At 34.0% G+C, this 22,947-nt stretch overlaps 1 protein-coding gene across 1 annotated transcript; it reads left to right on the forward strand.

Annotated features, from left to right (window-relative positions):
- The first annotated feature begins 6,828 nt into the window (after positions 1-6,828).
- On the forward strand, positions 6,829-22,947 carry LOC113555119 (mothers against decapentaplegic homolog 6). Its single transcript, XM_026959454.2, has 5 exons — positions 6,829-8,253; positions 10,414-10,467; positions 13,985-14,059; positions 21,642-21,857; positions 21,983-22,947. Exons 1-5 carry the CDS (start codon positions 7,788-7,790, stop codon positions 22,303-22,305), a joined length of 1,134 nt encoding a protein of 377 aa, XP_026815255.1. The 5' UTR covers positions 6,829-7,787; the 3' UTR covers positions 22,306-22,947.

The raw sequence follows: 22,947 nt of genomic DNA on the forward strand, positions 1-22,947 counted from the left end.
AATAAGAAAAGCACTATCGCGGATTAATTTCACACAGGCGATACCAAATGATAAAAATACAATCATATCTATATAATATTATAACATGTACGCCACAATATAAGCCAAAACTGTATAAATATATATTTTTTAAATATGCATTATAATAATATATAAACCACTCAATTTGTTCTCACTTCTCTTTATATTATTACATCTCTTCTGCTGGACAGGCCGCGTCATCTCCAAGCGGCGTCAGTGGCGACAATAAATAACAAGGCGTTTTGCCGAAACAAAAACACGCAGCCCGGCCCCACAGTTTCTAATAATAAACGCGGTAAATTAATGGAACTCGTCGGCAGCCGCGTGCAGCATGAACGAGCTTGCAAGAGAGCGAATGGGCGGGTGGGCAGTCCGGTCGACACAATGCGCTTTCTCGACGGTCGCCGCGCTGTTGCAGCTGCCGAATGTCAGTTGTACGTACACATAAATAAAAAAATCCATCCTACCTCCTCCATAACCGCTCTATACCAACCCTTTCTTCGCAGTCCCAACAGTGTATCTAATTTAACGCTTTACCGAGAAAAACTTTAAACGCCAGCCGCATCACGTTAAAAAAAAAATTACTCAACCATCACAACGATTTTCGAGGACGATCTTCCTTATACTCATTCATGTTTACTCTCACCACTTTATAGTTTATACTTTATAGAGTCGTAACTCATAATAGTCATAAACTCATTTCAAAAAATATAAAAACAAAAGTTATATTATAATTATCAATTTATACAAAAAGCATAAAATTATAGATATATTTTATTTTTATTTTAAATAAAAATATTATGGATAATCCAACATCTATACGCTAATGGTCGATAAAAGCGATAAAAGTAACAACTACTAATTAGGTGTATAGAATATCTATATAGAAGATTGTTTTGTCGAAAATTTAATGTCAATGTATCCTGATAATAATAAATTTAAATCATACTGTAATTATTTAACAGACACATTAGTGAAGAAAACATATTTTCTCCTACTATTTGGGCATCCGGCTCTTCTGACTTTACTAGAACCACAAATGCATGAGAGTCTATTATATCATTTCATTATTTGAATTTTTTAATTTTTGCTCCAACTCTATGTTTTTCTACTTAATTTATTTTCAAAATTATTCATATTTTACCAAGTACTCAATGTACAAGCTACAAACATTTATAATGAAATTAACAAATTAACTAATTAATAATTTTTAAATAATATAACGACGTTGTTTTTCTACATGCAGCTGGTGCTTCCTAATAGTTAATCCACAAACACTTTAAGACTTCAACAAAACAAAAAATATTATTTAATGAATTTATAACTATACTTTTATTATTAAAACAAGACAATTAAATTGTATCTTCTCAAATAATTATGATAAGGAAATAAATGTATGGAATAATATAACTTGCATCCTACATTTACTATGTTTTGTTAAGTAATTTGCGTAATGTGATCTTGCAGCTTGTTTGTTTGCAAATTGTTTTTATAAAACATAATTTATTTTTTTTAGGGTTTTAGTTAGGTACAGTTATAGATTGTGATTAAGTCAAATTCATCTATAGAAAATTGTGAAGTGAAATTACTTTTTGAGATGAAATTTAGACCACATGTGATTAAAATGTGTACATCGATGGTATCGTGCACAATCCTACACCACCCCTATGTGCCATGTTCACGCATATGCTTATGCCTATATAGGTAGCCTAACCATAGTAAAGGAACTAAATAATCAAGTACCTATATACCTATACCTGTAAGATTGTAAAATAAAACTATTTTATAAACATAGTGTAAAATAATTGTACAATCATGATTCATGAAGTAGGTATTCATTGTCATTGTTGTTAAAATATAAAAGATTGTTATAGCAGCTGCAGTTATAGTGCTATTAGTTATAATCTATAAATAATTTAATTATAATAATTTTATAACACTGCGTCATTGAATATAGTAATTTTTTCTATTTTATTTTATATTATCACAAACACTCAAAAAGCTAAACATATTACGTTTATCAACAATATGCTTGCTTCAGGTCTTAGTCCACTTAAAATTATGAGCTCAGCACCTAAAATGTCTCAAATATCATATTGTATCTAAATACTAACGTATGATGTACCTACAACAAAAAATATAAGTACGAGTATAACATAAAAAAGACAAGAAGTGTTTGGTTTTAAAAAATTTTATACTTTTTTGATATATAGCGTGAGAGTATTAAATAACAATAATAATTAATACTTAGTATTTTTGTAATTAAACAACAATTGACCCAGAGTATAAAAAAATTAAAATAAAATAACACTTTTACATTATTTATTAGACCAGCTGTAATTAAATTCCTACAATTGCTGTTATTGTGTCATACTTAAGATCCTGGGTGATTAGATCTGGCCTCAGTGTACAATAAATAATACGCTAAGTAACACACTGCTTATATTAATATTATCCCTTTGGATTAAAAATGCAATCTTGTAACTAATAACCATGCTGCACGTCTTCACAATCACACCAGCCACCTTCGTTATACAATTTCTGCATCGTGAACATGTATTTTTTTTCTTCTGTTGTATAAGTCGTCTTTTATTATCAATAAACCAGTTTAATTCAAAACAACACTAAATATAAAATGTCACTGCTTTTAATCATCGTTAATCCGTGCATATATAATATTATAGATTATAATATACCATTATTTTAACATTCTATAGTAAACCACACATTGTAATTTGTAAGATGACATAACCATTGAAGAATTTAATTAATTTTCCGTTTTATTCTGCATGTTAAACTCATCTAAATAAAAACACGATTCATGCCATAAGAATTCTACATTTTGGAGTCAAAACTATTTTACGTTATTTTTTTGTTGCGCACGTGTGTGCTATTGCCATACCTACTGTAATAGTTTTATATTATAATGTGTAGTATTTTTGTTTATTATATTATTGTGTTAATTCAAAATGTAACCGTCTCTGGTCATTATTTCCTTCAGTGAAATTAATAAAATCGTATAGGTATATTTAGATACTTATTGTGTTTACGCCATACAGACATAGTGAATCGTTATCAAGTTAACATTTCTACAAGGTTTTTATTATTCTTAAATATTAAATGATAAATACTATAAAGAAATATTTATGTGTATATTTTGTATACACGAGATTTGGCAGTTTGATCAGCCAACTGAGTTTTAAATAAATTTTAAAGAATCAATTTGTTTTAACTCTTTCAAATTTATATATAATTTAATAGAGTATATGGAATATTTAAATGTTATAAAAGTGTAGTGAATATATCAATATAATTAAAATAGTTTAAATTTTGTGTGAAACTTTAATAAATGTTTTTGGAATAGTTTATAACTAAATGTTTTTAGCTCAGATATTTTCGATTTACGAGGTTATGTACCTCTTATGCGTGTACCTGTTATCTATACGGGCAATAGGTATACGCATAAGAGGTAACTCGCGAATCGGAAATATCAGAGCCAACATTGGGCAAAACTCTGTTCACCCAAAAATGACCCTTCGCTTTTCGCCCAAATATTTTATAAGTACTTTCCCTTTTCGCCCAAATATTTTATAAGTACTTTCCCTTTTCGCCCAAGAATATTATAGCACTTTTTGACCACATTTTTATAATACACATTTTGGGAATCACTTTATTATTTATTTGTGTAGATTAGTTTTATAAAGCCATTTAGCATCATTACCCAGAGAATACCACGTTGAGACGGCTTTTATTACTCTCCAAAAATATATTGTAATTGGAAAATATATTTCCTAACGCTTTTGGAAACTACAGAACATTTTTTAGTTTTGACCCTCTAAAGTACCAACTAGATGAATTTTCCTTTTCAAAGAGGGCTGAAGTCAAAGCATTATTTCTACTCCAAAACGTGATAACAGACACACAAAAAAAAACACAGATTATTGTAAAATCAATACAATCATCACTTCGTTCAGAATCTAAAATGTTAATATAAAAAATATAAATCGTCAAATTATAGTTATTAAATTTATGGTTTATAATAATTAAATGACATTGATAATTTTTTTTTTTTTGAATTTAAGCGTAACTTGGACATTTATTAGGGGGCAAATATATATAGTTCCATATTAATATAATAATATATTATTGATTATTATTATATTACTTACTTCTTATTTATTCTAGGAAGGGGCAATGCTCCCCTTGTCCCAATTTTACGCCTATTGAGCTATAGGATATAGTTAATGTGTTTTAATTTACCTGAATAAATTTTTACAATGAAGAGCATTTAATGCACTTGATATAAAACTAACAAAATATTTTGTCGCAAGATATATTGCTCTTAATTTTTAACTACCAATTTCAAGAGTTATCATTATGTAGAATATACATCATGCGGCATGTACCATTATTGAGAAGTATAAGTACTTACTAGTTACTACACATACATTATATAAGTCATATAAGTGAAGTTAATATACAGTGAAAAATCTTTATAACGAAACTCGTTACAACGAAAAACTCTATAATATATAACGTAAATATTACAATAAAATGGTTGGTTTGATTTATAACCTATTATACCTTTTATACCCTTTCTATGTTACGAAAACTCCCTATAATGAAAGAAATCTCTTGGTCTCAGGGCCCGCTTGAAGGTGGTTCGAACTGCGCAGTGGCACAGGGCCCCGCGGGCAGCAGCCTGTTGTAAAATTATATTTTAGACATTTTTAATACGTTGCAAACGGAAAAAATTAAATTAACTTTTGTATGTAAATAATAAATGGTCAGTTACTAAATTGTATTGAGTTCATAGTATTCATACCTATTGGCTATCCCTAAATAAAATGTTAACAGTTTAGCTTAAATGAGATAGGTCCATAGACCATGTATTCAATTAATGACTCAGATTCAAATCGAATTATTCCCGAGATGTCTATGAAATAAAATAATAATGACTAACAGCCACTAATTAGGGGCGTATGTAATTTGCGCCATCATTATTCACCTTATTCAAATTGTAATTAGCGCCACTGTTAAATAACTAAATAATTTTTTTTTTTTACAGATTTACGATGTATTATAATTTTAATCATTGATCAATCAAGATAATTTAAATTCTAGAAAATGATTAAATTTATTAATTTATAAATAGTTAAAATAATAACAACACTAACAATTTTTAGACTCATGAACTTTTCGATAGGTATGTAAAATTTGCAAATAACAACAAATCTTTGTTTCTGGTACTTTTAATATAATTTAATCAATATTTTTATCTATTATTTAAACTTATTATTACTTTATTGCTAATATTAATATATATATATATAATGTCTAATTTAAAAAACCTCTCACCTCCAACATAAGCTTCTGCTTAAAAGGGGTGAGTAAACTTATTATGTTATATTTATGAAAATTATGTTATTGTTTGTTTTCAAATGTATTATTATTGAAATACATACGTATACTTAAATTTACCTACTGGTGGCGCAATTTACAAGTAATAAAATTGGCAGAAAATACCATCTCCCGTCCCAAAAAGGCCTCGAAAAAACATTTCTCACATAGCCCCGTTATTCATCAAGCCGTCCTGCTTGGTCCCATACAATACGTTATAGAAAGTTTTCACTGTAGTTAATTAAAAATGCTCACCAAAAATAAAATGTTATACTCGTTATTGTTTTAAAAATTAAATCTGTAATCGTAAAATTGGCACTTAACCATACTATAATAAATAATAATAACTATATTATTTCTAGTTTTTGTTGCATGTATAATGTTGTATACTTGTATACAATGTATGAGCTGTATAGCTTATATTAATGAGCTACAGTACGCAAAAAAACATACCTTCAATGTTCAATCTACACAAAACGTTGTATTTAATATACATTTTGTATTTGAGTACATGAAAAATGAATACAATTTCATTTATCTATAATCACTTATTATGTATAAACGGAATGATGAGTAATGTGAGAGAGGATTTCTTGAGCAGTTGAGCCTGAGAGTACGCATGTGGTGGGTGGCATTCAAATGCAAATTCGAGTCACGGACGCAATTTCGCGCGGGTAAACGAATAATTGTTTATAAAACATTGGTTGGTATAGGGATAAACGTAAAGGATTTCTTCACGAATTAATCGCTTATATATTATTAGGTAGGTAATAAGATTGAACTTATATTACATCGCCGCTATATTGGAATAAAATAAATCAAACACTCGTGGGCCGTGGCAAACCGAAAGAATTTCTCTTTTCAGGCTTTCAGCGATTATATTTTTGGTGCTTTAGTAAGATATTAAAATTTGAAAAATAATTCACACGTTGATCATGCTGATATTTACTATTGTAAATTATATGAGTACATATTACATATATATAAGGTAGGGGTTTTACGTTTTAGTACACACTAAATTATGATTGTCAAATGATTAAAAAAAAACAATAAAAACAATGAGAGAGAAGGTCTTATTAAAAACGTGCGGCGGCAGTGGCGGCGTCGATGACGATGTATATACTATATTATAATATATATAATAATAATAGTAATATATACATATAAGTGTATGTACATCGGAATAATGAGAATGGATGAGTGAGAGAGAGACCACACGTTCGACAAATCCACGATATTCGGCTCGGCGCGCGTGGTCGCACTGCTCGCCTGTGGCGCCGGGGTAGGTGGCGCCCCGTGCGTGGAGACATGGTACTCTGGTCGGCCGGCGGGTAGCGACGGCTGTGGCGAGCCGGTGTTGCAGCGACGCGACGTCGGTGTGGCGGCTGCACATGGTGTGGCGGGGCGGTGAAACGTTACCACCGGGCTGGCGGCATAGTTACACCACGACGTCGGCGGCCGTCGTCATTCCCGTTTTCTTTACACGACGCACGCACGAACACACGCTGCGCGTCCTCCGCCTCGACGACCCGCGTTCCATTCCAATCCACACACGCACGCACGTACACACACGTAAATGCCGTGTGTGCGCTCGTCGCCGTTTGGCTTGGCTCTCTTACTCGTCAGTCTCGTACCGATCGGCCGACTGAATAGTTCCGTCGTTGTCGCTTCTATAATATTTTATCGGAACAGAAATAATCTAAATATTATTATTATCGTTATTATTTATTATTATTTCCATCATCATTGTTATTATTGAAATATATATAAATACATAATTAAATATTCGGTATAATTGTGCGTGTGTGGAGTGTATAATATTATATTATCATGTGTAACTGGTTTGTTTGTCGTCGAAGGTTTGACTCTTTCCGATTGCATGTCACGTGTTAGAAGGAATCTACGAAAAACAATAATATACTTCTTAATGACCATCACTGTCGTTCGCCGTTCGTGTTTTCTGTGATTTCGTTTGAATCCGGTGGCGCTGTGCGTAACAGTATTGATCACACGTTTGCTGTAATAATAACATTGTTGTGCTGCCGGTGTGGTTACGGAGCGAAATGACCACTGTTTACAGTTCCGTGGCTGCAGCTGTCGTCGTTGTCGTCGTTGACGGCGGTGGTACATTATAACGACGACGGCGGCGGCGGCGGCATCGTCTGGGACGACGCCGCACGGACGACAACGGTCGGCCCGACACGGATGCGTCCGGAAAACGTGGTGCGCACGCCGCGATCACATATCAAGGTGCCGCCGCCGCCGCGCGCGCGTCACGCCGGTCGCCGGCGGACCAGCGCAGTATTCGGTTCGGCGGGTCGGCGGAAGTAGTGGCCACCAAATGCGAGGCGGCGTTCACGTGTTTTATGTTCATGTTCAGGAGGAGGCGGACGGCATTAGCTAAACGCTTGTGGAAGGCACGGGTGCGCCGAGACAATGAAGCCAGGTGTACGGAAAAGACCTCCTCGGCGTCCGCCGCAGCCGCTCAGTCACCAGTAGCAGCAACGGCGACATCACCTCCATCAGCGCACCCGTCACCGCCGATCGAGTCGGACGAACGGCAATTCCGCAACGCGTTGTTTAAGCGGCTGGATGATAGACAACTGGAGACACTGCTTCGTGCCGTGGACACCGGTGGCGTGGACGCGACTGAGTGTGTGGCCGTCCGGCCGTTCCTGTTCGCTGACCCGGCGGTCATATGCTGCCGGCTGTGGCGGTGGCCCGACCTCAGGACCGTCGAACAACTAAAGAACACACCTTCCTGCCAGTCGGCCAAACAACCTGATATGGTATGCTGCAACCCGTACCACTGGAGCAGACGATGTGAAATCGGTAAGAACTTTTACTCTTATGCTTAACTTACTTATTATACGTAATATATCTTAACCTTTGTCACTAAACTGTGTGTCTGCTAAGGGTTTTCGCATTCCTATTTCTAAAAACTCATTATCGGTAGTCGGGTATTCAGGTGAACGGATTGGATCAATTTTCATTTAAAAAACGTTTTCTTATGTCGGTCGAGAGTCGTCCGTTTGGACTAAACGAATAGTATTCTCAATCATACATGTATTTTCATAGGAATCCTGTCTCGTCCATCGTGTAATATTATTATGCGAATGTTGTTTTTATTCATACCGTAATATTGTTGCAAATTTAACCTTCATCCGTCGCGCCTTTTTTCCAGGATTTCCTATCTGTACATTGCTGATAAGACAACAGCACACGATGGCGGTGGCATTTTTATGTGATGTATCGCACAACGGTGCGCAGACAGTATGTAATTTAATATTCTCGGAACTCGCCGCCGTGTTTGTTGTGATAAGAGAAAATGATAAGATCGGCTGACACGTTCAGTTTAATATAATAATATGTACATAAACATCTATTTCTACATAATATAATTTTGTATGTATGCATATTATTTACTACATTATGTACTTAGAGAGAGAAAGAGTGAGTGGGGGATAAACACAAAACGGAACATTGCGACTGAGCGGCGCCGGTTTCGTTAATTGTACGGCGGCCAATAATTCTCGTAAAAAACAACGTTTTGCGAATACCGTAGCAGCTTAATGAGTGTTTTTTTTTATCATCCTGTCGTTTTTTTACATTTTAAATTATAATATTTTGATCCCTCACTCGTACGCCGCTGTTGTGTATTATGTTGTCATTAAACACGTATAAAGTACATCTAAATCTTACTCTGTCCGTTTCGCGTATATTAAACCGTATTAGTTAGTGTACCTATATTAATAATAATATATAATACTATCCACCGATCCAATTGCGTCACACTTCACCTGGCCCGACGCCGCCGTCGTAGTCGCCGTCGGGCCGGATGAGAAATAAATAGCGCGCAGACCCGGTCACGCAACCCAACGGCGCCACCAGTTCCGCCACGGCGCCCAACCGCGCGCGCGTCTCTCCCTCAGCCCACCGTTCCGACCGCGCACGTCTTTCTCCGCCAGGTCTGCGGTGTGACTGTGGCGTCGGCGGTACGTTACATTACGGACGTGACGTCCGTCATCACATTCCTTCGGCCAAAGGTACGAAAATAATATATAATAATAATAATAATAAAAATACTCATTTGGTTATTTAAAAATCGACGATCATTGTCCATATAGTTCTCCCGACGTGCGCAACCCGAACAGCGCAAGTGGAGTCGCTTTTTATTATTATTATGTTTTATTTATAAATAATGGTCGGCGCCACATGTATAGTTTGTACACGTTTTGGCACACGTTGGTCGTATTTACGTTGGACGAAAACCAGGAAAAAAATAACGAAATAATCGTATTTCTCGATAAACCTCCTCCTCCTTCTCCTCTTCATCCATCTTCGGACTTCTAGTTTCTAAAAAATCCATTACGGGTGTATGTATGTGTCTGTATCTGTGTATATGTGTGTGCCCAAGCGACGGTGTGTGACTGTACGGCGTATAAATAGTCTGCCGGCGTACCCGCGTGTACAAATGGATAATGCAAACTTGTGTGGTCCTCTCATACGCCGACAGAACGGAGAAAGAAGAAAAAAATTTGTGATGTTTTTTCACTGTTGATATCCATAAATATTCATTACGTGTCGTGGTAGTTGTAGTGGTATTATATATTATATGTTAGTATTGTGTATATATTATAATATTTTGATTTTTTTTCGTCCACAATATTATAATTATATTATTATTGATAAACTGACGACGGTTTTCTGACGTAATGAATAATAATAATAACTACATTTTGCGATTATTAGTGAATAATAGCTGCTGCAAGTCTTGCACTTATTTTACCAAAAATTTTATATGCACACATATTATATTTATTTTGTATGAACTTTAATAATAACATTACAAGAATCTATAGGTAATGAATTAGTAAAAGTTTCTGACACGGTCGGCGTGGTCTCGTCGGGAAGGTCCGAGTAGAAAATAGATATTATAACAACACCATTCATGTATAAATACTTATATTGTTGCGTTTCGTTTTGTTTTAGAACGACCTCCGCCACCATACTCAAGGTTCGTAAAGGAAAAACTGAAACCTGAAGGTAAGTGTTCATTTTTTTAAACACTATATTATTTAATACTTTGTGCATAGTCACCTAAACTTGTACTTTTAATTTATGTATATTCTGCGACTACTTTACTGTAATAAAAAAGCTATGTTTTGTGTTGAAAATATACTTCGGTGAGTTACACGTACACGCTTTATTCTAGTATTTGATTATCTAAAGTAAAAATTCAGTGGCACAAGGCCAAAAAATGACGGCGTCAGTGACTTTCAATTTCACTCCGATTTATCAGGTCGAAGAGCTCTGGGTCCCTATTATAACTAATAACTATAATAAGTAAAGTAGAAATATTCAATTTAATTAAAATTTTTTTATAATACACACATAAATAAATCAATAAATCTTAAAATATTATTTTCATATTCACCATAGGTACCTTATGTATTATTATATAAATAATAAATAGTTGAATACATTTAAATTATTTAATTGACAATAACTAAATAAATTTTAAGTTTCTTTCGATTTTATTTTTTAATGATTATTAACAAGAATTTATTAAAATTACGTTTCTTTTAAATTGTTTTTATATTTTTCATATTCTCACCTATATTTACAAATGTAAAGTTATTTTAATATGAAAGCATGTTGTGTTATTGACAATTATTGGCAGTTTCTTTTAAAAAATAATTAATTTGGTTATTATTTATGATACATAAAACTTGTCCTAAAAATACTGTGTTTAGTGTAAACAATTCTCAATTATTATTGAACAAACTACTAAATTAAACTCTTACAACCATATTTAACATTGTGAAAACATCTTATCTTATTGGACGAATTCTCAAAAGTATTATTTTTATAGCGCTAGTTTAAATTGCTTTTGTGGTAGAGATACTAGGAGTATTATTTTTTGACGAGAGAGGCCAAAATTGCTGAAAAGTAATCTTCCGGTTGCGTATATTTGAAACGACGCCTACCCCGAATAAAAGCGTTGTAAACTGCTCCGGTGTTTCACAGGAGGGTGAAAAGCGATCTGGAATTCACCCCTTAAAAATTCCTAATCCTGCAGGCGTTAGCAGCCCGGAGCAGGTACGTGTGTGCATTGTTCCGGTCCACCCTCTTAGACATTCTCATATAACGACCTCGGTGAATAATAATCCGTTCGAGTGGAAGCTTGAAGATTAGCTTGCTAGTTCCGTTGAGTTTCCGGATTGCCAATATAAACTATAGCGAGGGTGAAAACAAAGGAATAAGGAAAATAGGGCTTTTAAAAAAGATATATGAAATGCAGTAAGGTGGAAATAATATTTGAAATACAAAGAGTGGTATAAAATTTGATTGTAGTTTTTTATCTTTGGAAAGTTGTGAATTTATTGTACAAGAAATTCTTGTAGTCTGTAAACATTTTGTCGATTTAAACTTTAGGTAAGTATCTACGTAATATTATATCGAAAAACTATTATGCTATTTAAACTTTAAACATTTGGATGCTGTTATTGTATGATAAACTATTTAATGACAATTATATACTATTATTATTATTTCATGCAAAAATAATAAACTTTTTTTGTATGATTTTTTTGGCTATTTACAACGTATTTAAACGATTTAATGTAATTTAACGACTAAATCATGACACAATTACAATTGTTGACATAATTAGTCATATATCTACTTTAATCGGAAATATACATATTTGATGTATTTGATGATGTTTATATAATTGTTATGAATTATGTGATTCATAACTCATACAAATACTATTTAATTTATTTTTTTATTGGAAATTAGTTGATTTTGTATAATATATTAATATAAAATAGTTTATATGGTTTATTATTATTGTCGTTTGTGGCAGTCAAATTTAAAAATAATAATTGAAACAACCTTGTGTAAATATATAATATATATATATATTATGTTCATGACCATTGAATTATTTAAAATGTTAGCATATAATCCTTATTTATATGAAAGAAGAACAGGCCTTTTTTATGTTCCAATTTTGTGACGACACTATTAAACTTTTTTCCAATTTGTTTTGTCTGGTGGGGAAGGGGTTGAGTTGTATTAAAGATTATGGGGTTTTAGCGTATCATTTAATTAATTAAACGATTTTTACCACGAGTCAATCGTTCTTATTATTTCTAATTTCATTTTATTTGTCATTTCAGTTATAAATATCATAAATTAAGTTAAATTATATATTACATGGCTATTGGTTTTAAATAGTTTAATTATAATAAAAAACCAATTTATATATGAATCGATTATTTAACACATGTTTAAAGCCGGGTTATTCAGCTATAGTCAACTATTATAATAGACATACAAAAAAATCGTTAAGAAGTCAATGCACTTTGTTTTTAGAACATTTCGTATTTATATAGACTTCTGAGGTCCTAATTGTAATGATATGTGGTTGTTGTTGATTGTTTTCATTTTAATACTCACAAAGTTATAATATTACTCTAAAATTATACTAAGTTTTGAGATGTCGCATCTAATGATTTAGTTTAGCTAATTTAGATAAATTAGATTCAAAATAATTTTCGATTTACTCTAACCAAATGTCAATAAAATTATTATTACGTTTAAATGATGAATGAAAAATAAATTATGTTTATAAACTGGGTGATGTCTATAAAAATAACAAGTAAGCGCTAGTGTGTGTTGCGCGGAGAGATGCAAGGACAAACGACGATGGGTCCTGCGGAGAGTGCGAATCGGAGAATCATTCCTCGGGAATGTGGTCATTTTATCGAAAACAGCAGAAATAATATACAAAACAGCATCACAAGAACTGTTGCAGTATGTACCATCGCCGAAACTACTCGTCTGTAGATTTTTTCTCACACAGTAGAAATTTTACTGACTGTTTTTTTTCTTCATCAGATTATCTGATCGTAGGTGTATGAATATTCTGTACAGTATATTCCCGTATAGATTTGTTTCTTGTATAATATATATTTTTATATTTTTTTAAATTTATAAAACATGTTTATGTATAATATATATACGTATAAATGCTGTCATTGGTGATATCTATCCTGAGATATTGTTAGATATATTTCTGAAGTCAAGTTCTAATTTTCTTAGACGAAATTGAAAAAAAGCTATCAAGTTAATAACATCTTATAAAGTATAAACTATGTTTAATGTTAATGGTTCGTTTAATCGTGTAAATCGTATAACACTGAACGAGAATTATTGTCATCGTCGATAACCGATTTTGTATGGGAAGTTGTTTAATATGATAATGGCGATGACGGCCAGAGCAGCGCTTAATGGTAAAACATTAAGCAACAATAAATTATAATGTAAGATAAATGACCTGCAGTTACATAATAGTATAATACATATTATGATACTTGATGTCGCTGTTATTCTGTATAACAGTAAACATTGATATAATATTACGGTCGAGAAAAACATCTTTACTAAAATATGAATTTAATTATTAAATAAATTATACACATCTTGAAAAATAATAACGGAGGATTGAGTGAAATTTGTAACTGTGTTAAATAAAAAAAATTTTCATTTTCAGATCGTGCACCCAGTGAATGTAGTTGGGATAGTAATGATGACGAACTTCGTGGCTCGTTTAGCACTGACGGTGACGGTAAGCATTATTTGATTTTTAGATTAACTCTAATGCGTAATTAGATATTTGTCTAATTACATTGTTGTGTGCGTGTACAATGCACGTACTACATACTAGTGTTGCAGAAATATTATTTATTTGGAAATGCTACGTCGTAATAATTTTAGAATTAATTATAATAATGTCGTTGTAATGATGTCAAATCCGGATAGCTGAGTAAATGAGTTTTCACAGGAAAAACAAATGTTTATTCCAATAATATAGTATGATTTGTATCTACTTTTTCATACATAACCATTGTCCTTAGCAGGTTATTTTAAATTATGCGACTTAGTTATAGTATACGTATATACTACAGTTACAGTCTACAGTCTTGAGTCCATACATTTTAGATTTTTGTGTAAATATTCGTGAGCACTTTTTTCATTTATAGATACATATATTTGTACGTTTTCAATATTATAATTATATTATTATTGTACATATAATTTAATATAGTGCAGACCGCTGCAGTATGATATAAATAATAAAATACGTTGTGCGATACTTGTTCAATATAAATGATACATTTCGGCGATGTTAGGAATACCTTTTATTATAATTTTTTTTATGCGAAGGACAGCCGAAATAATAGGAACGTGAGAACTGCGCGGTGAAGCGATTGTCGTGGGCGCCTGGCGTCTCGGCATATGTGCCGCCTCTCCGTATTTATTATATATATTATATACACATACAAACGCACATATATGTATACATTTACACTTGCACACATATATACTACAGTGGCGGGGTCGGCAGATGACATTTTGCGGTGCACCCGCGCGACCGACTGGCGCCCGACCAAACTTTAAAAAAAACCCGGCAAAGGTTAATTACGAGTGGCGACCACACGGAAACGACATAATTACCCGTAGACCTTCTAGCCCGTTCGTCCGCCACTGGCATGCGTGCACGCCACTTCCACCGCATCGTGTTGTATATATTATATTACATGTGTATAATATGTATCATTATTACTGTGTTATTATAGCCTCGGGACTATTATCAGGACCAATATATCGGGGTTTTGTGGGTGGGAGGGAGAAAGAGACGAGGTCGACGTGGATAATAAAAAAAAGAATTCGAACTCCGTGCGATGCAGCCTAGGCAATTGCAGTCGTTGTCGTTGTATTAACAAGTGCCCGCCACTGATTGTGTACGAATAACAATAATATATATTATAATGAAAAATTCGATTTTTTGTCTAGTGGAAAAAAAACGCCTCATATTGATGCACGAGTTCGACTTATGGTGGTAATGTTAAAGGAAGGGGGAAGAGAATTGTCATCGAGACAATGTCACTTAAAAATAATAATTATTAGTTATTTCAATATTAACGTTTCTGGTCGACGGTGCAATTTAGTAAACATAAAATAATTATAAAAATTATAGAAATATTAAAATATTTTCTTTCCTCCCGTACACTTATATAAATCATTATGTTATTACTTATTACTTATTATCGTAATATTATACGTCTCGTCGGTGGATTATCGATTATTGCTCGTATACATAGTATAATATATTAATATAATATTAAAATTATATATATGAGACTGGGGCGGCGGTGGGGTTATTTGTTGGCGCGCGTGTTTATCGTTTTCGCGGTCGCGGCGTCGGTAATGAGCGGCGCCTGCTGTTGGCGGCAGCGATCTATGATCGGCGGCAGCTCCCTCTCTTTGCACCGCCACCGCGCGTTATCGTTACGATGAGGTCGTGGCGTCGTCGGCGGCCGATGTAGTGAAGAGGGAGGACAACATCGACGACGACGACGATGATAATGGCATGGAGGTGGCGGCGGTGGTGGTGCCGGCGACGGCGACGGTGACGGCCCGTTGATAATAATATGTGCCGGTGACGACGAATATTACATGCGTGTGTGTTGTCGTGTTTTGCCGATACGAGCGACCTGGGTGGGGGTAAATAGACTGGCGACGTTCGTTTTTTTTCAAACCGCACACGCTACACAGTACACACACACACTGTAACACACTCCACGCCGCACTGCACTGCACTGTACTACACCACACCACACCACCACTCAAAGACCTATAAAAATAACTATTACAAGCTATGGGCAGGGAGCCGATCGCTGGCGCCTGTGACGTCACGCTAACACTGTTGATTCATCGTGAAAAACACTCGAAATCAAAAAAAACCATAACAACTGTTGTAGTTGTGGCCGCCGAAACGCACACGTTCAGTACGTTTTTTGATCAACCAAAAACTACAGACTACAGTTGTCTAGAAATACAAACTCAAATTCCGTATAGATTCATTTCAAACATAACAAAATACCGATTTCCTCGGTCTCCATACCAATGTAGGCCGTAGGGTACCTGAGTAGGGCTCTTCGGTAGAATAATAATTGAAAAAACACATTATATTATTATTATATTTGTATTGTTTGCGCGTGCGTATCGGGTCGGGAGGGGAGTTTGTGTGCTGTTGCTAATGACGGGTTGTGTGGCGCCCAAGCCCGACCGGGTTGCCGGCGTCCAATGCATGTGCCGCCACGCCGGTGCCATTCATCACGGGTCCCCCACTGTGCGCGCGTTCGTTCGATTCGTATAGAAGAACCGGTTGCTATTCGTTGCCGTCTTGCCGACGCAGTTCGTCTCGGAGTAACGGCCGCCGAAACTCGGCTCTCGCTCGTCGTCGGCAACCCAATATATTATAATCTTCAAACGATCCCATGATCATTACGAGTGGTGATGTAAGACAACGTCGTCACGAACGATTTTAAATCGCCGTTTGTCGTTGTCCCTTTGCCATGACACAACAGTCATTAACTTTGTTTGAACAAAAACCGTGTTCTTATCTCGCGGTTGTAAAATGAATTATGGTGTGATATCTGTACCGCAGTTGTCAAATTTCTCGGCCACTGCAAGTTTTGTCTGATCAATATTGAGTTTTCTATTATTTTTTTTCTCAGATAGTTATTATTATTATTTCCACCGTTGTTCGGCGCCCGAGACCGGTTATTACGACTACGGTATATAATAATAATAGTTATAAGTAATAACGCTGAACACGAATCGAGAGAGATGCTGTATAATATAATGTATATGTTATTATTATAATAACAAGTAAAGCACTCGTCAATTTCTCGTTTCCCTCTAATATTTTTGGCCGTCAGTTTTTTCCCACACGCACTTGTTTTTCGTTTGTGTCTACAAAAAACGCCGCCTTCGATACACACACGGCAAGCAGCCGTAAACGCGTTTATATTAATCGGATCCCCCGCAAGCCTTCCCCTCGATGGCACGCCCATGCTTGATCGCCGAGATCCGTGTGTTTTTGCGACAATACGCCCGCGGCTGCCAATTACGAAAATTACAATGCTTTTGCCGCCGACTTTATAAAAAATACACATACACCATACTAACCTAAAGCAGCGGCCAGTTTATATTATATTATATTACTTGTACTGTGTGTAACATGTATGTGTGTGTGATCAAGAATATCAGAGAGACGCGCGGAATTCGTTTAATAGTATATATATATATATGTATGTGTGTGTGTGTGTGTGTGTGTGTTATGTATAAATAAATGTACGCGTGGCGGCTGTTGTGCTTTATAATAATGAAAAAATGTATATTATGGCTTGCATCGTGTGTGTGTAATACAAATAACGAAAAACCGGTCGTCGCAACGTGTGTGCGCGTCAGAATGGGTTGCGAGAAAGACAAGAGTACTCCGCTACACCGAGTTCATTAGCATATTAATATATTGTCGTCTGTATATTACTAGTTATTACAATGACTAGATAATAATACTATTTTAATAAATATCATTGTCGTTGTAAATACTGTGACAGCAGTAATTGTTGATTTTTCGCCCTTTGTTTTCCTTTTTATATCCGTAGTAGTTAATTACTATTATTTTTACTTAATTTGTCGCCACCATTCTGCGTTGACATTTTAATTTTGATATTTTTGGTAGTTTTCGTCGGACCGCGTTATACACGAAGGAGTTAAACTTGGGATCGGGAAACAAAAAATGATATTGCTACATTATACATTAAATTGTTGTTGTTGACGGAATGGCGGGCCGACTGGGCCGGGGATAAATGCATCAATATAATGTAGTGGTAGTTTATATTCTATTCAGAAACGCTACGTCTGATATACATATTTCGATTTCGGTATATAAACATACAATACACAGGGTGTAACAAAAAGACATGACCAAAATAAAAAAATATGCTACTTAAACGTATGACAAAAATTGTTAATACTATATGATGAGTAAATAATTTAAGAAATATACTCAAATGTCAGCAAATTCGCAAAAATCATATTTTTAAAAAAGTTATTATATTCCAAATTAATTTAATAAAAAATTATTTATATTTTAAAAAAATTCTAAAATATAAACTACTTGACTTATCTTTTTACAATTACAATTGTTCTTATAATAAAATTCACAAATTGGCTATTTTGAATTTATCCAAAAAAATTGAAATCAAATTAAAATTTTTTTGTTCAGTAGGTGCCAAAAAATAAAAAATTTAAAATTATACGTGTAGTGCTTGGGTCTCTTAATAATAAGTAAAAAAAATTGAAAATATTAATAAGAACAAAAATTATTCCAAAAGTCAGTTCTATCTGTTACACCTTGTATAATACCGAAAATGGCGTGAACGAAGGAATATAAATAAATATTAGCGATATCCTTAGCAGGTCACATATTTTCTACGCGGACGGACTCGTCGTTCTTGTGTTGAGCGAAAAGGCAAAATCCCTATTATTTGATCTACGAATACAGTCCTTAACACACGCGTACGGCACTAAACCCCTCAGTGGGCCTCAAACGTTTTTATTGCATAGAAAAACCGTGAGACGACAAACAAATCAAGAGGGACATGTGTTAAAATGTTTTTCTTATATCTGTTTTCGAGATTACAAAGAAGTATTTAACGAAAACCGTCAAAATACTGCATTCTAACAGGTAATATTCTCCGTTCGGTCGCCTGTCGGTATTCAATTAAACCTCAAGTGTAATTGATTATAATTTATAGCACGCGTTGATTAGTTTATGATAAGGATTTGATAATAAATTAAAACAAACAAGTTTACATAACATGGGTAATTTTTTTAAAATAATTTAAATCGTTTGTAAAATAAAAATTCATATAATATAATAATATATGATATAATATTATACACTTGTAAAAATATTGTTTTACTCTCGGAAGGATTGAATATTGAAATATTTGTTTTAAATACTTAATCAAACTACAACAATGCGCTCTTCTGCCTACGGTGGGTAGGTATATAATATGTTACTTGAAAAATCAAGAAACGAGTAATCGGTAAAGGGAGAGAGAAAGAAATGGAAAAACAAACATAGGAGCAGCGACGATTACCGTTTGTTCTCGGAGAGGACTAATAGGAACTAGCTGCCGACAAACCATTATTATGTTATCCACAGTGTGTGTACACGGTTAGACAGTGACGATGGAATATCCTTAAAAAAAAATAATAATAATAATAAATAAAGGTTTATATAGAAGAAGGACGATGTCGGACGTGTCTTCGTCGTCTCTGAGGAATGTGTGTGGTGGGCGGCGCTCCATCGGCCGATTGGAATGCCAGAAATGCCGCGTGCACCCAAAAACAAACCGCGTGTGCGTTCGGTTATTAGTTTTATCGTTATCATTATATTATTATATTGTGTTAGAAGCCCGGCGTGTAACGGATCAGTGGATCACGGTTTATTATTTATCATTATTACTAAGATACGTAATATACGGATCACAATACGTTTTTACTTTTATTATTGTAATTATTTTAATAGTGCTATGTATAGGTAGGTGGTAAAATGAGTAGGAAATTAGGATCGTTGCGGCCGTTTGGTACTGTGCTACATCATCGTAGACTTAAAACCCGAAACCCTTAGACTATCGTTGTTGATCGACAAACGCACGTTCTGTGCATCATTTGTTCAGTTGCATTTGTTAACCAGTTTAAATGGTCTGTGTATTTGTGTACTATAAGTAAATAATATAATAATGTATTCTCCGAGAGTGTGGTGATAAACGTTTGAATTTATTTTTGAATGGGAATCAAGAAAAACGTGCTTTGAGGGAATTTCGGTGGGTACGGGTACACCGTAGTACTATATAGTCGTCACCTTGCAATTGGTGGACTATATAATGTTATGAGAATCCCTTATATTTATATGTATATGCTGCCATACTGGTTTTATTTTTTTTTGTGTTACTGGAGGTTGAACTCATTTCGGGTCTGTGACGGGACCTGCTCTCGTGTGGATAAATCACATCTGTCGGTGGTCTTGGTCGTTCGTATTATACGTCGGTTAGTACCAGGCGCCGCGCCATGGCAGTCATACATGTTTGTAACATTGTTATATAGCTCCCTTGTTCTCTATAATATGTTTTTGCTTTTTTTTTTATTCACTGGGTTTGATAAGGGATCTATATTTTTGTTTCAACGTCGCCATCATCATCCCTCCTCAGGACACCGCCGTCATAACTTAAACACGCTGCCGGAATGTCGTTAATCTGCGATTAAAACAAAGGAGTAAAAAAGACTGTAGGACAATTATTTAATGATACCGTAATATTATCGTATCGTTACTATGACGTCTTATATTAGTTTGTTTCTTTAATAAAATCTTCCCATATTTATTATATTCTGTGGCATCATTTTCGAGTGAAAGCAATTTTCACTGTCTAATTATGACCAATGTCCGATTGGCTGGTTGTTGCTGATAAATTATAGTTATTTTCATAATTTTGTGAAACTGAACACAGTAATTCCGTGTACTGGGAAATTATTGTCACAATAATAGTTAGATATTTTTTAATAGTTGAAATATTTATAGACTAGTGGGTGTGTAATGTGTTTATAGGTAAGATGTTTACCTATATAAGTACTAACTACTAACAGATGTGATATCGGATACGTGCATGTACAACAAATAACAATACTATCATAATGTCGTTTATTTTATTTTGTTTTAAAAATAATTATATTCCATAGCTAGTATCAAAAGAAAAGCTTTTTCCGTGATAATTATAAAGAACTTCTGGTATTATTTAAAATTTTTCATTTTTTCAGTTATTTATAGCAGTGTTGTTAAGTATTGTAATTTAATTTGTTCGACTTTCTAGAAAAATTGAAAATTATATCACTGATGTAGCCATGTAGGTTCTATTTATTTAATTTGATCCTCTTCATCTTAATGGAATAATACTCTTTGTTCCTGTAATAATATAAATAAAATAATGTAAAATGATAATTGTATATTGAAATAAAAATGTAACTGAAAATTATCTTGTGTAAGTTTTTTTTTCAATTAAATGGGCCGGTCAAACGTATGCCCCTAAATTAAAAATTAAAATTATGCCATTGACTATATATTTAGGTACACTATAGTATCTATGCAGTATATGTACCATTTGATTATCGGATGTTTAATATTTATTTTACAGAAATGTATGATATTTACAACTTTCCGATTAAATAATAGCATGTTACTAAATATTACACGGTTTTGTTTTATTATTGATATGTTTTTTTTATGTTTGTAGAAAAACAAAACGAACAAGAATGGTGTAAAGTGGCATACTGGGAACTATCGCAACGAGTCGGCCGACTATTTCCCGTCGAAACAAAATCCGTGAATGTATTCTGGAACGTTCCACTTGGCACGGGTCTGTCTCTAGCTGCTCTTACTCAACATCATTTTTCACCCTCGCAGGGCCCTCCGGAGTCTGTGATTAGGAATAGGACTAAAATAGGACAAGGTATGTTTTACATACGTCTAGATTTATAATATATTTTAGTCATTTTCTATATTTTTCCCTGAAAAATACCTGCATTTTGATCTAATTTCCCTATTTTGATTTTAATTATGTCTAATTGTATACAGGTCTAGCTTTAAGCCGTGAAGAAGACGGTGTGTGGGCATATAACCTGAGTGACTGGCCCATGTTTGTTAACTCGCCGACGTTGGACGATCCGGATAGCAAGTCTTATTTAGTATTTCGTGTACCGTCCGGCCACTGTCTAAATATATTCACTGGTAATCCGCATGGTGATCGAATACGCTATTCAAACGGCGTGCGAGTCGGACCTGTCGACCCGAACGCCGTACGCATCAGTTTCGCCAAAGGATGGGGACCCAAGTATTCCAGGCAGGAAATCACATCCTGTCCGACTTGGATCGAAGTTTTGCTCGATCCTTGCAGATGACACAGGGTGACCGGACACGGAATGTGAGATAATGATGTTATTCTATAATTCTCAAATTAAACACTAGTTATAAAGACTAATTTTATAAAATTTGTGACTCAAACCAAATTGTGTTAAATATGCCCGTTTAAGGTTCGTGTTTGTCAGTTTTGCGTATACATAATTAAATTGTCTATACAAGCAAGATCTTTGAGCAAACTAAATTATTGTTTTTTTTTTTTAATTTTTAATTTTTGTAAAAACAAAGAATACCATTGTGATATTAGTTCAGCGTCCTTAACGACAGCTCTTTTTGTTAAGGGTACGATGCTATTTTCAACACGTAAGGGAAACTAGAGCTTAATGACATCCACATTCCATGAATTAATATTTTGAAAATTTACCTTTTCTCCTCTAAACCCGTTTTTACAGATAGTTCCTCCTCCAATTTAATATAAACTAGGTTTTTATAATATTTATTTTTTTTGTGATCTAGTCAGGATATTTGAAATTGACTGTTGATCAAAATTGGTTAAGGAATTCAAATAGAATAGCAAATACTAAAAGATTGTAATTAAATACTAATGTTTTTTTGGCAATTTTTTTCATATAAATAAAATTTTGTTAGATTTTAAGAGAAATAAATGTGCCTTGTACCTTTTA

Source organism: Rhopalosiphum maidis, chromosome 2 (genome assembly GCF_003676215.2).
Source record: "Rhopalosiphum maidis isolate BTI-1 chromosome 2, ASM367621v3, whole genome shotgun sequence".
In the NCBI taxonomy this organism is placed as follows: domain Eukaryota; kingdom Metazoa; phylum Arthropoda; class Insecta; order Hemiptera; family Aphididae; genus Rhopalosiphum; species Rhopalosiphum maidis.